This window comes from Rhinopithecus roxellana, chromosome 14 (assembly GCF_007565055.1).
Source record: "Rhinopithecus roxellana isolate Shanxi Qingling chromosome 14, ASM756505v1, whole genome shotgun sequence".
Lineage (NCBI taxonomy): Eukaryota > Metazoa > Chordata > Mammalia > Primates > Cercopithecidae > Rhinopithecus > Rhinopithecus roxellana.
Window position 1 is genome coordinate 37,039,542 of NC_044562.1, and position 18,014 is coordinate 37,057,555.

General features: G+C 38.9%; 1 protein-coding gene across 9 annotated transcripts in view; it reads left to right on the forward strand.

Moving 5' to 3' along the window:
• The window catches only part of ANKRD44 (ankyrin repeat domain 44), a 354,082-nt gene that overhangs the window by 317,794 nt on the left and 18,274 nt on the right, over window positions 1-18,014 (forward strand). For 2 of the 9 annotated variants that reach the window (XM_030916281.1, XM_030916283.1), the window contains exons 26-28: window positions 2,394-2,476; window positions 4,175-4,266; window positions 6,922-11,130. In XM_030916281.1, the coding sequence (XP_030772141.1) occupies window positions 2,394-2,476; window positions 4,175-4,266; window positions 6,922-7,169 (423 nt within the window). In that variant the 3' untranslated portion in view covers window positions 7,170-11,130. Of the gene's footprint in view, window positions 1-2,393; window positions 2,481-4,174; window positions 4,267-6,921; window positions 11,137-18,014 lie in introns of those variants that run through there. The other 7 variants (XM_030916284.1, XM_030916286.1, XM_030916285.1 and 4 more) reach the window with 7 other exon arrangements.

Here is an 18,014-nt window from a genome sequence, read left to right on the forward strand (position 1 = left end):
AATGCAAAAAAATGTTTTTTTGTTTTTTGTTTTTTTGTTTTCAAATAGTGGTATGTTCACATGTTGCTCAAGATTCCTTCTTCCATAAAAGATAAATTTTAGGCCGGGCACAGTGACTTATGCCTGTAATCCCAACACTTTGGGAGGCCAAGGCAGGTGGATCACCTGAGGTTGGGAGTTCGAAACCAGCCTGACCATAATGGAGAACCCCTGTCTCTACTAAAAATACAAAATTAGCCGGGCGTGGTGGTGCATGTCTGTAATCCCAGCTACTCAGGAGGCTGAGCCAGGAGAATCGTTTGAACCCAGGAGGCAGAGGTTGTGGTGAGCCAAGATCACGCCATTGCACTCCAGACTGGGCAACAAGAGTGAAACTCCATCTCAAAAAAAAAGAAAAGATAAATTATGTAAAATTACATATATATATAATTTATCTTTTATGTCATACATATGATTTTACAAAATTTGGTTTTGTTGCTGAGTCGTATACTATTAATATCTTTTAAACATCATGTTTTATGGTATTTTAGAAGATTTGTAGTATTTCAGCTTAGGAATGGGCCATCTTTTATTCAACCCATTTCCCATTATTAGACAAATAGCTTGTTTTCAATTATATGCTAGTACAAGTTCAGTATCTCTTACCTGATATGCCTGGGACTAGAAGTGTTTCAGATTTAGGAATTTTTTGGATTTTGGAATATTTGTGTTATACCTGTTGATTATCCCAAATCCAGAAATCTTAGTGTTATGTCAATATTCAAAAAGTTTTGGATTTTGTAGCATTTTTTGTTTCAGATTTTCGAATATGGTATGCTCAACCTATATAAATAATGCTTATTGCAGAGGAATCTTTTATAAACAACCTTACTCATTACTTTAAGATAAATTCCTAAGTGTGGAATTATTGAGTCTAAGGATATACTTTTTTTTTTTTTTGAGACGGAGTCTCACTCTGTTGCCCAGGCTGGAGTGCAGTGGTGCAATCTTGGCCCACTGCAACCTCTGCCTCCCAAGTTCAAGCGATTCTCCTGCCTCAGCTGCCCGAGTAGCTGGGACTACAGGCACGCGCCACCATGCCCGGCTAATTTTTGTGTTTTTTGTGAGAGACGGAGTTTCACCATGCTGGCCAGGCTGGTCTCGAACTCCTGACCTCGTGATTTGCCCACCTTGGCACCCCAAAGTGCTAGGATTACAGGCGTGAACCACCGCACCCTGCCAGATATAAATATTTTTAGACCAACTTGCCCTCTTATGAGGTCACAACAGTTTACCCTCCAGCAGCAGTGCATCAGAATGAAACCTCCATGGACATTTCTAAAATTATATTTAACGGTCTCCCATATAAGGCATTATAGTATGACGCCAGTTAGCACCCATGGTGGTGATTTATTTCAGTGTAGTTAAAATATTATCAGTGTTACCTATATGGTACCAGAAGTCTCAGACATTCCTTTCATTGCTTGCATTTTCTTACTTCATGCTCTGGGAAGCCCATGGGAACCACAAAAAGTGCTCAGCTTTATGAAGTTTATTTCAAGGTATAGTATTTTGGTGAATATAAGTGCAATGCTTTTCAAACTTTATCATGGAAATGAATCACCTAGGAGATCTGTGAAGAAACAGTGTCTGATTTATTAGGTCTGGGGCAGAGCTTGAGATTCAGCAGTTCTAACTCCCAGTAATACTAATGTGACTGCTCTGCAGGCCACATGTTCGTCAGCAAGGGCTTAGGAAGCCATGACCCCTTAAAAGGGTACCAGGCCTGAAATTGTGAAAGGGTCTCTGACTTATCAATTGATTTTCAAAGATTATTAACCATCTATTTTCTAAGGTACAGAGAGATATCTTCCACTGGTCAAGGAAGAAAAGAATGAGTTTTCCTGAAATAGGGTTTCTTCACAATATAAGACAATTAATGATGATGAATGATATAGATAATAGATGTAATGGGAATTCCAAGGATAAATAGATAATTGAAGTAGTAACTGACGTCTTGAAATAGGAGGTGGGACTTTTGATGTATGTTAAATGTTGTAGGATTCAGACAATATTCCGGATTCTATTTCCTGCTTACCAGCTGGCCTAGCTAAACTAGCATCTGCTTTACCTCTCTGGGGATTAATTTTAAAATTTATCTTAGCAGCATTAATATTTTAGATCAGACTTATGTTAACCAAGTTCTAATAGACCCTATTAGGGCTCTTAGGGCTCTTAGAGTGTCTGGAGCCCATTCACTATTGAGAAGAAAAAAAAATTACTCAGAAAGTAGTTCTATAGAATGTTGTTAGGCAGAGGAAATTCATTTTCAATTTAAATCATAATGAAGAAATTTCACAGTAACTTTTCTATGTCTCTGTCCTGTATTTCTTATCATTCTTTTTCTTTATTAGGGTCATGAAAAATGTGCCTTGTTAATACTTGACAAGATACAAGACGAGAGCCTTATTAATGCAAAAAATAATGCACTGCAGACGTAAGTGTAACTACTAAAGTTGGACTTGAACCCAGGGTCATAGGCATTTATTCAATAAATATTAAGAGCCTGCTGTGTGCCAGACTAGCTCTGGGGAACACAGTGGTGAAAGATGCAGACCTGGCTTCCCCTGCATGAAGGTGACAGTCACATATCTACAAGTGCTGACCAAGCGAGGCAGTTTTAGTTAGAATCCTTCTTTTGATATGTCTTCATAGAATTTTGTGAAGTCTGTGTTTTTCTTTGCTGATATTTCTGGGGTAATATTATAAATTTAGTGGGCTGTTAGAAAAATCTTATGGACTGACATATTTGGGGAAGCTATTTGTATTATGTATTAGCATTATGTATTCTGACTGGAAAATGACAGTTTTACAAATCAGGTTCCCAGAATACATTTGAAGAGTTTCTAAGCTATTTGTCTTGATTATATTTTAATATAATTCAGTGTAACCCTTGGTGTGAAAGATCTAAAAGCGGTTTCATTTTCCGCTTTAGGAAATTATTTATGCATTTGTTTTAAAGGCAAAGGAATTTTTTTCATTTAAGATTCTTAAGCGGGGCATGGTGGCTCATGCCTGTAATCCCAGCACTTTGGGAGGCCAAGGCAGGTGGATTACTTGAGGCCAGGAGTTCATGACCAGCCTGGCCAACATGGTGGAAACCCCATCTCTACTAAAAAATACAACACCACCAACAAAATTAGCTGGGCGTAATGGCGGGTGCCTGTAATCTCAGCTACTTGGGAGGCTGAGGCCGGAGAATCACTTGAACCTAGGAGGCGGAGGTTGCACTGAGCTGAGATCGCGCCACTGTACTCCAGCCTGGGCAACAAGATCAAGACTCTGTCTCCAAACAAAAAAACAAAAATCAAAAAACAAAAAAAATTGGGTGTGGTGGCTCATACCTGTAATCCTGGCACTTTGGGAGGCTCAGACAGGCAGATCACTTGGGCCCAGCAGTTTGAGACCAGCCTGGCCAACATGATAAAACCCCTTCTCTACAAAAAATAAAAAAATTAGCCAGCCACGGTGGTTTGCGCCTGTAGTCTCAGCTACTCAGGAGACTGAGGCAGGAGAATCACTTGAGCCCAGCAGAAGGTCAAGGCTGCAGTGAGCTGTGATCATGTCACTGCACTCCAGCCTGGGTGACAGAGTGAGACCCTGTCTCAAAAAAAAAAAAAAAGAATCTTAAGCAGTATATAAGCACAATATACTGAGTCTGACATAATTCTTTAAGGTATTATAAATTCAGTAAAACATCTGTGTGCATTTAGTAGTAACAAGGAGGGTTGAAATTATACATATATGTGGGTGGCATTAATGCCAGTCATATTGTTGAACTGTGTGAAACAGTGATTCAAATGCTGTGTTGGAAATCAAGCAGTAAAGGGCCTTCTGCAAAATACAGCAAAGCTTGAGTTCTTCCTCTGTCTTCCTATTTACTGTCATTGAGATTGTTTGAGATGCACAATATTTGTAATATCTGCAGCAAGATCTGGGCCAAACATACAACAACAGTTGGACCATTAGCACCTGGAAAAGATCTGGGCAGCAATTTTTTTTTTTTCTTAAGTAAAAACATCCATGTACTATTTGCAGAGTCTAAGTACTTCCTTTTAGCGACATGGGCTAACCAGAATTCCACATTCTTACCCAAGTATGTATCACAACTGATGCTCGGTCTTGTGTTTTTTAGACCCCTCCACGTTGCTGCACGCAATGGCTTGAAGGTGGTGGTTGAGGAGTTGCTGGCCAAAGGGGCCTGTGTACTTGCTGTAGATGAAAATGGTAAGTGGAAAAAGTCAACAATGACTGCAGGTACCTTCCATAAGCTAGTTGAAGCCAGAGGAAAATGAGAAAGACAGGTGCTAGTTTAAAAGGCAGTTAAGAATTCTGTCCCCCGTGGAAGTCCCGTGTGTGAGAAATCAAGCAAGGATAACTTGTCCTGTCTGTCTTTTTGTAAATCACATAGTCTACCTGTAGCCCACCCAGTGCTATCTATTTTGCATGCAATGCCAGCAGCTGGTCTCTAACTCCTCAGCACAGTGGTTAAAATATTTTAGACACACTAAAAGAGTTTCAAGTTGACACTCAAAATTTTAACTGCAGATGCTGAAGAGTTAGGGATTACACATGTCATTAGTGCATGCTCAAGGGCTCAAATGAAAACCTAGATTTTTGATTGTATTTAAGTTCATTCTGAGATCAAACTTTTTTTTTTTCTTTAAGTACAGATCAGAACTCATATTCCAAGTATGGAAATTTGAGGAACAAGAGTAAAATTTCTTAATCAATGTCTAGGCTCGAAGCTTCCCCTGATCTGCATAATGTTCCTTTCCTAATGAACTAATTCTTAACAGAATTTTTCTACTCTGCTTCCTAAGACATTTTGAAAAGAATGGCTACTAGAATTGCACTAAGCTGCCATTTTAAGCACAATGCCTATTAACCTTGGGGAGCAAAAAAGGAACTTCTGGATATTTATGAATTCTGTAATTTTTAAAATGTGGCATTTAATTAAAGTATTATAATGTATTAATGTAACTCAATCAACTGCTTGTTACAGGTGTTGGGATTAGCAGCTCATGCCTGTTTCTCAGAAGTAAGCAACCATACTGGCATCAGTAGCTAACTCTTATTAGTTTTGATTTTCCAGCCCCGTTTATCCTAGCATGCATCCTGCTCTGTCCCCCACCTGACTCATCTAGGAAGTGCAGAAAGTTCCCTATTACTCCATCTCCCTGGTTTTCCTGCCTCACCTTCCCACACCCTCTTAACGCCACTGTAGACTTAGGGTTGGCCTGCAGAGGCCCACAGTTTTTCTCCAAAATGGTCAAAGAGAATAGAATAAATTAGTTTTGCTTTTCCTGGTGTAAATCTGCTGCACTGAAGGTTTGTTCAGCTGATAGTGACCTTAGGAACAAGAGCCCTGGGTTGGTGCATACCTGCATCCCAAAGGCCTGGGAACATTTGGGGCAATTTTATACAGCAGTACAACCACAATTCCTTTACTCATCACTGACTTTTGTGGAATGGAATGTTAAACTACCTGTTCATTCTTATTTGTGTTCATACCAGAAAAATGAATGATGTACTAAAGAGCAGGGTGGGGAGAGCAGGTCAAGTGATGATAAACAAAACAACAAACGTGAAGTTTTAGTGAGCTATTCCTCTGAATTACTGAGCAAGTGCCCTCACTGTGTAGTGGAAACTTTGACCAGCCGAGAAGGCAGCTAACCCTTTTCAGGCCAGTAGAATAAAGGTTGGATAAGGGAAATAATCAAGTCAAAGACTTAATCTACTTCCCCAAGGAACCTGTATTATGAGTTAAGACAGTTTTCTTATCTGGGCTGGACCCATTGAGTCTAAATGAGAATAACATGATTCTAATTATGACAAGCATAGTAATTTTCTCACATCCATTACATTTTAGATTTGGGACTTTGGTTGGTGAGTAGCCATTTTTAAATACTCTATTAGGCCAGGTGTGATGGCTCATGCCTATAATCCCAGGACTTTGGGAAGTCAAGGTGGGAGGATTGCTTGACCCCAGGAGTTTGAGAACAGCCTGGGAAACATAGCAAGACCTCGACTCAAATAAAAAATATTAAAAAAAAAAAAATCAGCTGGGAGTAGTGACACACACCTACAGTCCCAGCTATTTGGGAGGCTGAGGTGGGAGGATTGCTTGAGTCCGAAAGACAAGACTGTAGTGAGATCAAGGCCCATGCCACTATAATCCAGCCTGGGAGACAGAGTGAAACCCTATCAAAAAAATTTTTTTTTGTTAAATTTCTCCTAAATGATTGTAAATTTTTAATCACAAACAACCAGTGCTTTCCTGTGTCTGATCTACTGTAATGATTCCATTTTTCTAAAACCAGTTATTGGTGTCTACTTTCTATGAAACATATATAAAGTGACAAAACTTCATTACTCACTTTTGCAGTCATCTAATTTTCAATATCTTTTCTAATTGGACACACAATTACCTAACAATAGAAAGTCATTGTTCTCAGAATGAGAGTCCTTCTCAGGCCCAGGCCTGAGGCTCATGGTGTGTGTGTGCTGTCAGGCAGAAACATCTTCCTGATTGTCCTGTTGCTGTTTATTGTGAAATTGTGTCCCACACCCACCCCCTCATGTTTGTGTTCACTAAATGAAGGCTGGAATCCTGCCTAACATTGGATAATATCGTGCTTGTCGTAGTCATATGAGCTGAAAACAAAAATAAAAAGCCCTCCATAAAATGTCTCCCCTCCCTCCCCCTCTAGCCTCACCCCTAGCATGACTTGTGAGAAGTAACTCCTCCTTTTACCTGGCATGATTTCTAACTCAACATACATCTCCACCTGTGAGGTCATCTGAGATGTACTGTGGAATGCTCGTGCCTCCTCGAGACTCCCCAGAACTAACCACTGCCTTGTCTGCATTTACGCCCAGGTCATACCCCGGCCCTGGCTTGCGCTCCTAACAAAGACGTGGCTGACTGCCTGGCCCTCATTTTGGCTACCATGATGCCTTTTTCTCCTTCCAGTACAATGACGGCTGTCAACTTCGTTTGTTTAAAAAAAGACAATTTGAGCAGGACGACCCTCTCCAATCTGGGTAGCATGGTTAGCCTGTGCAGTAACAACGTAGGCTCGGAGGATGGGTACAATGAAAATGATTCTGATTCGGAAACGTTTTGACTTTGGACTGTAGAAGCTTTCCTTTGATCACCTGTGTTGGAGGAAAGGAAAGAAGCTTGAATTCCAGGTTTATGTGTGTTCCAGTATTATTTGGGGCCTGGGCTTCCAGAAGCTAGTAGAGAAGGAACTAATCAAGGGCGGGCAGTGAGGCTGTTGGGTGGAACAGTCACACAGATGGCCCCAGTTTTGTTTTGTTTCACATCCTCTTTAAGATACTTCTATGAAAGTCTACCTCTCATTTTAAGTAAAGAATAAAAGATGTATTTAATTCCTGTTCTTTGGGGATAATGCAACAGAGAGGCAGCTGTTCACTATGAATAATTTTTCTTTTCATGTATTTAGCAGTGAATTCTCAGAAGTATATCAGTGTGACATTCATGTCCCCTGGGAGGGAAGGGAAGAGGCAGATAGGAAATGCCTCAAACCTCTTCTCACTTTGATGTTTACTTCCTCACTAGAAGCCAAAGGTAAAGGTGTTCATCTTCAGAAATAATGCCTGTAATAATCTTTTTAGAGAGTCCAACTATTTATATCCTCTCTATAGTAAGCATTTAAATATCCAGAACTTCTTTCTGAGGATCTCTGTTAAAGTTGCCAGATGAATTGAAAAATTGAACTTGCTTTTTTTGTTTAACACAGTGTTCTCCATAACAAGCCTGTGACTAATTTTCACTTAAGTGATTGAACCCAAATTTATCTAATAACATTTCAGGTGAAAATTATATTGCACCAAAACTTTGACACAATATGCAAAATTAATATGAAACTACCCTTTGTTAATTTACTCTTAAATCAAAATACTAACTTTTAAAAACCATCAGAATCATCAGCATTGTTCATCAGTAGTAAAATGAACTTCTGAGTCAAGGCCATGCCGAGTGAGTGAAAAGTGTGACTGCAAAAAGGAACAAAAAAAGTAAAAGCAGAAAGTAGAAATGGGTGATTTAGCAAGTAAAGCCGATTGCCAGTTGCTTGATGATGAAACCAACATAGTGAATATTGTGTCTGCTCCCTCTGCCAAAGCTTCTAGGTCAAATGGACCCCGTTCCACACCTGGAACCGCTGTACAAAAAGAAGAATGAGACTCTTTAAAAATTATGCACATACACACACATATATGTGTGCGTGTGTATATATATGTGTGTGTGTGTGTAGTTCATCAGCCAGCTACACATGAGGACCAAAATGCTTCAGTCTAAAATGGAAGATATACATTTTTTTCCTTCAAAATGCAAGTGAGAACTGAAGTAGCTTTTTTATGGAGTTAAAATGTAATCTTTTTGTGTACCAGTCTTTGTTGTATTTTATATTTCTTATGACACAGATTTCTAGTTGACCACTTAACATTTGTAGCTGATGATGTGTTGACCATTTTTTTTTTTTTTTTGCCAAACTAGAGAAAATGTCCATATACTTTTGATGTAAATGTGTTTATATTTATTTGAAATGAAGCAATTAGTGAGGAAACATCCGTTATTTGTTCTCTATTTTAATTGCTATGTATCTTATTTAGAATAACAAAAACAGTGAAAAAAACACACTTGACCCTGGGCTAGCCAAAAGCCCAAGGGCCAAACCCAGCATTTCCACTGCTAAAGTTTCCAGCTGACCCTCAGGTTCTTCCACGTTGGTTAGAGAGGGCTACGCATCTTCTATTGCTCAGCCACAGTCTGTAAAGCTTGGAGCTTAGAAGACATTGCAGTCTGGATGCTCTTCTGTGAGATGAAAACTCAAATGTGTAGTGGATCATATACACAAAGGCAGCCCAAAGAAATATTTAGAAATTACCCTAAGTACACTGAAAAGCTCACATAGTCTCAGTAACCTGATGGGAAATGATGGCAGTGTGTGGGCACATGTGCCAAAAGGAGAAATAAAAATCACCAGCTCAAGTGCTATTTTCTACTTGAGGAAGAGACAGAAAAGAAATGTGTTGAATTGGAGAAGTACTCTCTGACGTTTTATAATGAGTTCCATTTCCACCCTGGAAATTGCTATTTTATAGTGTATATGAGATATTTTAAAAATAATGTTCTATCATATCTGGATCAAAGACAGATAACTGTATTTTATTTTTCATCTAACTGTAAAACTTTAATCTTACTCTTCATATCCTGGATTTGATTAAAACTCCTGTTGGGTTCTTCACAAATGAGAGCTTGTTCTGGTATTGATTGAACTGGTATTAATTTCCCTGAAAATTTCCCACACCACCACCACTGTTTTTTGAATTCTTGGCGTTGTGCTTCCCACCTTCTGTCCTTTTCGTTTGTTTAGAGAAGGTGAATTTTTAGAAAGCAGATAAATTGCTAATGAGCAATAATGACCTTCTCTTTACCAAAACACTGAAAATTAAGAGAGATTCAATGTTGAAGAAGCACAATATACTGCAGTGTCTTTTTCTAGAAGTGAATGGAAATCTTGCTCAGTTGGCATTTCAAGCAGGAAATGAAATGCTTGCTTTAATGGCAAAGCAGCGTTAACATTTTTCCTGTCGTGTAGCAGAGAGTACAAGAATCATTTCAGCAAAGCAGTGACTCACCATGGAGCTGCGTTTTGACTTTTCCCCACTCTTACTCATAGAAGGAGGACAAAGGAACGAAATGAAATCATGCTCACAATGAACTGTTCATTACATCAACTGATCTCTCTCTCCCCCCCTTTCTTTTTCTCCCATACCCCAAGACTAAATTTTTTTTAAAGAAATGACTTTAAAAACTATCATTTCTGTATTTTAATTACATCCCTTAGAAATAAAATTATGTTTGCACCATAGCTTTCTAAGAAAAAAAAATGTGTTTTTAAGTAAGTCTTAGTTGCTTAGCGCTTTTACTTAAGTGTGTTATTTTTAGACTGTATTTTAACCACAGCCACAAGGATCATGTTTCATTGCACTTACTTTTTTGCCAGTGTCTGCCTGTCTTTGGTAAATACATTACTATCTCCAAATTGCCTAAAATCTGCTTTGATTCTACAGTAAATAGCTCAGGGTATTTCTATTTATCACTACTAAAAGGGCACCATAGTATGTTTTGGTACTTTAGGCAGTAAACACTGCTTGGTTTATCATTTTGTTATTAAATTAGAACAAGAACATCAAATGGATTTGCTGCACTAGTTATTCTTTGTACTGTTGAGCAACTTGGTGTGCTTATATGTTGTGTTGGTTGAAAAACTCATCCCTTTTTTTGTCTTGTAATATGAAGTTAGAGTGCCTTTTTATATTTGTATATTCTGGAAATGTTCTGTGGAATGTTTTGTATTTTTTCATTTGAGTGTTATCAGAGCAATATGATACCAGTGAGTTTTCATTTCTTTGAATGTATAAAGTGTCTTTTTTCCTGAAATTTCCCCTTGTACTTGCATTGAAATGAATATGAAAATGCTAAAGTTTTCTATAGGAATTGTTTGGTTTTGCAGTGCTAAAATGCTCTCTTCTTACAAAACTGTAAACCATAGGTCAGTATTATAGGGGAAAAGCATTTTAAGATAGTGACAATCTGAGTGTTTGTATAAAATGTAATTCTATGCGTTTCTTATGTGATCTAAAAATTCAATGCAAATATCTTTTATTTGGTAGTTTTGTCTACATATTTTATGCTCTAGCATGTGCAATATATCTTTGTAAAGCACGATGATACAAATCTGGTGCCAGTGTTATATTTTGCATAACATATTTGTAACAGCATAAAATATTGTTTGATGATTTCACTGGGATTTTGTCTATAATGTTTTCTTATGTAAATTGGAGTTGAATGACTGGTAAATGTCATGACTGTAAAAATGGGGAAAATGACTTTTAGTTCAGTGAATGACTTTGAACCAATCTGAATCTTCTCAAGCACAGTTTAATACTTTTGCAACTACTGAATGCTCTAATAACATAATGAAGTACTTAACTGTAATATACTATGGAAATGCATTCAGATGGTTATTTTTACAAATAAAAACGGTACACATATTGTTGAGATTTGTATTTTAATTTTTCCAATTTATGCTTTTTCTAAATTATGCTAATTTAAATCTTCGCACTCCCCCAAGCCAAATTAACTTTAAATTTGGGAACTAATCAAGATAAAAGTGTATCTCCAGATTCACAATTTATGTTTGTATTATCACAATTAGAGAAAAAATTCAAACATATATGCTTGTGTTTATTATATGTATTTATGCTTCCAACTTTTTTCCGTAAAGGGTTTTGTTTTGTTTTGTTTTGTTTCTGCTCTGTTGTCCAGGCTGATGGGCAGTGGTGAGATCTCGGCTCACTACAGCTTCGACCTACTGGGCTGAAGTAATCCTCCTACCTCAGCCTCCCAAGTAGCTGGGACTACAGGTGTGCACTACCATGCCTAGCTAATTTTGTTTTTTTATAGAGATGGGGTCTCACTATGTTGCCCAGGCTGGTCCATAAAGGATTTGAGCTGGGTTATGACAAAAGATGTGGTAAACTACAAATAGAAAAATGAGAACAGAGAAAAAGAATACAAACAGATACAGGAACCATAAAATTTAAAACAGTATCTATGACTGAACTTGAGTTTGCTCTTAGCTGCCTTGCAGCCAAGGTAAGAGGAGAAACGTGATCAGTTATATAGTTCACATATATCAAAAAGGAAGTTTATTAGGTCCTCAAAATTGTGAAATCAACCATGCCTATCTTTGGTATTGTCACCATTACCCTTCAGGGACTTCAGAGCAACACAAGAACCTCCATCTCTGCACTATCCTTAAAGGTATCCATAGAATTTCCTCTCCATCTATCTCACCATCCAAAATTTTTCATCTTGAGTAGTAACTTCAGGGACAGTCCCTGGAAGCACTAAGGAACAAATTCCTAATGATGGAGTTTCCAGTTATTGACAAAGACATTTGGGGGTGGTGCCTGCCTGAGTTCCTCAAATCAAGTGTTATAGAATGTTAGCAGTTATTACAGTCCAGCCCAGTCACATCACCAGCTCTTTCAGGAAGAAACTGAATCCTAGAGAAGTTATACAACTTGAATTTTTGAAGATAGTGACCTGATGATACAACATCTGCCTCTAGATGTTCTCTCTTCCATGCCATCTTGCCATATAATGTTTTGTTTTTTTTCTGCCAGAAATGTTAAGGGAGGTTTTGTACTCAGCCCTGCCTCCCTCCCTATTCAAATACACAAATCTGGGTGCTTTTCAGTCTTAAAGGCTGTAAAGCAGGAGTCACACCACAAGTGAGTGCTTCCTGTTGTTTAGAGCAGACTGGGTATATTAGTTATCTATTGCTGTGTAACAAATTACCCCAAAACTTAGTGGCTTAAAACATCAAATGTTTCCTAACTCACAGTTTCTATGAGTCAGCCCTAGTTTAGCTGGGTCTTCTGTTCCAGGGTCTCTCACAGCCTGTAATCACGGTGTTAGCCCGGGAACGATCCATTTCTAAGTTCACTCATATGGTTGTTGGCAGGATTCTTCTCGTGGGTTGTTACACTGAGGGCCTCAGTTCCTTGATGGTTGTTGGCTGCCCTCCGTTCCTTGCCAGATGGGCCTTCCCGTAGGGAAACTCACAACATGGCAGCTTGCCTGGTGGGCTAGCATGCTGACAAAAGCCAGGAAGACAAAGAGCAAGACAGAGTCACAGATTTTTGCAACTGCATTTCAGAAGTGATATTTCATCATTTTTCTCATATTCTATTCATGGAAAGCAAATTACTAAGTCCAATCTATACTCAAGGGCAAGGGATCCCCCAAGGGTGTGAGCAGCAGGAACAGCAATCACTAGGAGCCATTTTTGGAAGCTACTCGCCATCCTGGTCTATCACAGTGTCCTTTGAGGCTGTAACATCATACTAATACACCTTCTTCCCAGTCATTGCTAAGAAAATTGCTTGCTTGACTGCCTGAACTCACCCTTTCAAGGAAAATGTAGAGATCCCTAATTTTAATTGTGTTCCCATAAGCAGAGAAAGGTGATAATGGCCTCCACTGTGATAATTATATTTTTGAACATTGATGTGGCACTTTGTCTTCAAACTGCTTGTCAAAGATTCCTTCTCACTAATTCCATTTGGTAGGTTTAGATCCCTGTATATCTATCCCTCACTTAACACACTTAATGTGTTTCAGAATTAGTTTGCAAAGCACAAAAGCATTAAGCTAAAAGGCTATTAACATAAAAACATTGTGGGTAAAAGTACTGTATGAATTGTCCCTTTAGCAAATTTCATCCTGAAGGTGCATTTGCTGTAAAATATAAAGCACCAAGATAATGGCTGTGCCATTCATTAATTCTCAGGCACTCTAGGGAGTGACTGGAAATGTGTGGGCATTTGTGGTTGGCACAATGGCTGGGGGGTGAGCAGGGCTGCTACTAGAGCATTTATGGTTCCAAGGGCCAGGGAGACCAAATGTGCCGCTCAACCCAGGGAATAACTGCGCCACTTACAATGTCAATGCTCCTCTACACCACTGCTCACCTATTTGCCTTCCTCTTGTTTCTGAATCATTTATTCATCAATGTATTGCTTGTGACGCCAGCCATATTGCCTCATCTATTTTCACAAGGGATTGCATAAACACACTTTATATGCTCTGAGAACGAGAACTTATAAGATTGAGAAGAACTTTGGAAGGCAATGCTGAGCACATGTGCCCACGATATGTATTTTTCCAGGGGAGAAGATTTGCACAGATCAAGACATCTTTAATTCATTATCAAACCACAAATGTCGACATACATACATATATTTCTTGTCTTAAGCAAGAGGTGATTGTATCTACTTTCCCGGTGGGGAGAACTCCTGCTCACAAAGATGGGGCACTTGGCCCACCGTCACATGGCAAGCTCTGGCAACAGAGTACTTCAGCCTCACAGGGTTCTCTAGGCACTAGTGGACACAATTTCTAGGATACTATTTTCTACTTTTAAATGTCAATGAAGTACTGTGTATTTACATTCTGGAAGAATTTTATAATTTTCAAAAGTAAAAATACTGAAGCAGTACTTTTAGAGCACAAAAAGCTTACCTGTGTTTACATTGAGTTGAAAGTACCCAGCAAATTCATGAACTTTATTTATATTTTTTATAGTTGGGGTTCCTAAGAATTACTAACATTTAAGCTTAGATCCTAACCACAAGAAATTACCAGCTATGCAAAGATCAGAGGGGAGAACATTCTAGGGAGAGGGAATGGCTAGTGCCAATACCCAAAGGCAGGAATGAGTTTGTTATGTTCCAGGAACAGAAATGGGGCCAGTGTGACTGGAGACTCAAGGGAAAGGGAGGGTGGCAGAAGATTAACAGCGATCTTCTGATTAAGAGCCCAGACATAAAATTTTGTGAGCTGGGAGGAGTTTCTATATTTTTCTGAATCTGACAAAAGCCACTGGAGAAATGTAAGCAGAAAAATGGCTGTGGTCTGATTTTTTTTATGTCATCTTTTTTTTAATTTTTATTTTACTTTAAGTTCTGGGATACATGTGCAGAACATACGGGTTTGTTACATAGGTATACATGTACCATGGTGGCTTGCTGCACCTATCAACCCATCATCTAGGTTTTAAGCCCCACATGCATTAGGTATTTGTCCTAAATGCTGTCCCTCCCCTTGCCCCAACCCACTGACAGGCCCTGGTGTATGATATTCCCCTTCCTGTGTCCATGTGTTCCCATTGTTCAACTCCCACTTCTGAGAGATAACATGTGGAGTTTGGTTTTCTGTTCCTGTGTTAGTTTGCTGAGAAGGATGGCTTCCAGCTTCATCCATGTCCCTGTAAAGGACATGAACTCATTCTTTTTTATGGCTGCATAGTATTCCATGGTGTATATGTGCCACATTTTCTTTATCCAGTGATTTCATTTTTAAAAGATCATTCTGGCTGCTGTTGAGAGAGAAACCCTAGTGACCAGTTAGGTGGCCACTGCAGCAGCCTAGACAAGTAAACATAGTGGCTTGGATTGTCTGGCAACAAGGGAAATGAAGAGAATGTGACACGTTTTGGATATGTCTTGAAGGCAGAGTTGACTGAATTTGCTGATGGCTCGAGTCAAGTAAACAGTAGAGTTTGGGGAAGAAGCCAGGGCTGGGATCATATGAAATTGTAGATATGTGAAAGTTGATTTGGAGTCATTCCTGTCCTACCCAATGAAAATGGAGTCAAGGAGCCATTGTTGGGAAAAAGCACTCTGGTCACAAACGTCTTCCAAAAACTGTTTTGCAAGTTTACTCCAAGGAAACAGCCTGCTAAGACTTCAAGACAAACTTTACCTAGCAGTTGCTGCCACCTGCCAATCAGAGCTCACCAGCTCCCACTCTGCTATCGCCAATTAACTTTCTTTCAAAACAACTTACATCATCTTTCTCCTTTCCCAATAAAACTCCAGCCCTTTCCTTTGTTCTTTGGACACACTGGAAACTACCCTGGTCTCTTTGTGCATGTCCCTATTGCAAGCCTACTTTCTGTATATTACTCTCAAATAAAATCCTCTTGCTTAGAGATTTGTCTTTGTGTATACACACACACACACACACACACACACACACACACACACACACATATATATATATATATTTAGTATTGACAAATGAGAGGAGATTCCCTCAGGAATAAATGATAGAAGAGCCCCGAAATGTGGACACTCCAACATTTAGAAGTTAGGAAGGGGAGAAGGAAGATCTAGCAGAGAAGACAAGACATAATGGTCAGAGGTGGGAGGAAAACCAAGAGACCAAGATGTCCCTGAAACCTGGGAAATAAAGGGTCATAGAAGAAGGAGTGTCAATTATTTCTATTGTCTCAGTTGCTTCTGGGAAGCAGAGAAGCTGACCAATGGATTTGGCAAGATAGAGTTCATTTATTTATTTATTTTATTATTATTATTTTGAGATGGAGTTTCACTCTTGTTGCCCAGGCTGGAGTGCAATGGAGTGATCTCGGCTCACTGCAACCTCCACCTCCAGGGTCAAGCGATTCTCCTGCCTCAGCCTCCCGAGTAGCTGGGACTGCAGGTGCACACCACCACACTTGGCTGATTTTTTTTTTTTTTTTTTTTTAATTTTTAGTAGAGACAGGATTTTGCCATGTTAGCCAGGCTGGTCTCGAACTCCCGACCTCAGGTGATCCACCTGCCTCGGCCTCCCACACTGCTGGGATTATAGGCATGAGCCACCACACCCAGCCTGGAGAGAACATTTTAGAGTAGCAGAGGAGGGTTACTGAGTAGGATTTAGTACACTTGAGATTTGTGATCATAAATCTAAAATGATACCAGTCATCCTGGTGGATTTTTTCATCAGATGTTTGGGTGTAGGAAGAGAGTAAGAAGAAAATGGAGTTTAACCTGGTATAGAGCTTTGCTAGTTAAGTCCAAAGGGAGAGAGGGTTACGGAACTATGGTGCTTTTAATGGATGTGATTATGTAGATCATGGATTCTAAACTGGCTAAGGAAGAAAGTGAAAACATGAGGGAGGTGATGGATACTGAAAAAGTGGTAGTCAATGGGGGTCATGATAAGACAGAATTATTGAATTGTAGCCTCAGAGTTAGTGATCTTGATGTGGAGTGCTCAAAATAAAGATTTCACAGTTTTGATGATGACAAAGCAAAGGATATAACCATGGGAGTGGGTGGTTGAGAATGATTGAAACAAACAAAAAAAAAGCATTGGGTGTGAAGAAGTAAAAATCGGAGGAGGCCAACGTGACAAAAGGAAAAGTCATTTATTATAGAATTGAAGCAAAATAAATGAGAACATTTAGCTACTTCAAAATATCTATTATTCAGGTATTTTACTTTAAGTAGATGGATACTAAGAGCTGATTTACTGTCAGGCTGAAATTTGGTTCCAGGATTAGGATGAAGCTTTTAACAAAGTAAAAATGGTCAAGTGCATTTCTATTAAAAAACTAACCAGACCTTGGCTATGACAGAATGACAGGTTTTATGACCATATGGTTTAACCTAAATGTGTTTATGAGGCTCTCCAGAAAACATGACAGATGGCGAAGTGCTGCAGAATGAACAAAAGGAGAGTGTGGTTCAGACAACGTCTTAGTGATAACAATGAAAAATCGAATGCTTCCCAGTGGGCCTTCCGCAGAGGACAAAAGACTAAAATTATTGGAATTCTATATTGCTGTTTAGGTGAAAATTAAATTTACTTTAAAACATTAACTTTTCCTGAAAAATTCCAGTTTTTAACTAAAAAATAGAAAGCTAACTTGGGTTGCTAATTCCCTTTTGAATTTCTTTTTTCAGAAATGATTTCTCTATGCCGTGTTTTATTTCACATTCTTCTTCAGGCCTGAGATTTACTCCTTGCTGTTTTATTATTATTTAAAACTTGTAAAAAATTTGTTAGGAGAATGTTACCTGGTAATTTATTGATTTTCTGTTTAACTTCATTCACAAGGGTCTACCCATTAGCATGTAAATTTTGATTAGGCTGCTGAGCCCATTTCCTTTTGGCATCAGTGCTAAAAATGATGATAAAGGGCTCAGTTGGTGCCATCTGGGTGCTTGCTTTGTGATATTACAGCTAACACTAGAAATTAGATTGAGAAAACCAATTAATTTACCACAATGTCATTCAGAAATTGAAAAAGAAAAGCCTTTCAGGGTGCTAACAATAGTTCCTAGAGATAAGAACATATTTTCTAATGTATATTAATGATCATTTTCCTTGCCACCAACCTTGTGATCTGAGAGCGTCCTGGATGGTGCAGAGCAGGGGACATTCTTGCTAAGATGTTGGTTGTGACAAAAACCTTTAAAAACCTTTAAACTGCAAATAAAAATCATCTTATTGGCCAGGCACAGTGGCTCAGGCCTGTAATCCCAGCACTTTGGGAGCCCTAGGTGGGCAGATCACC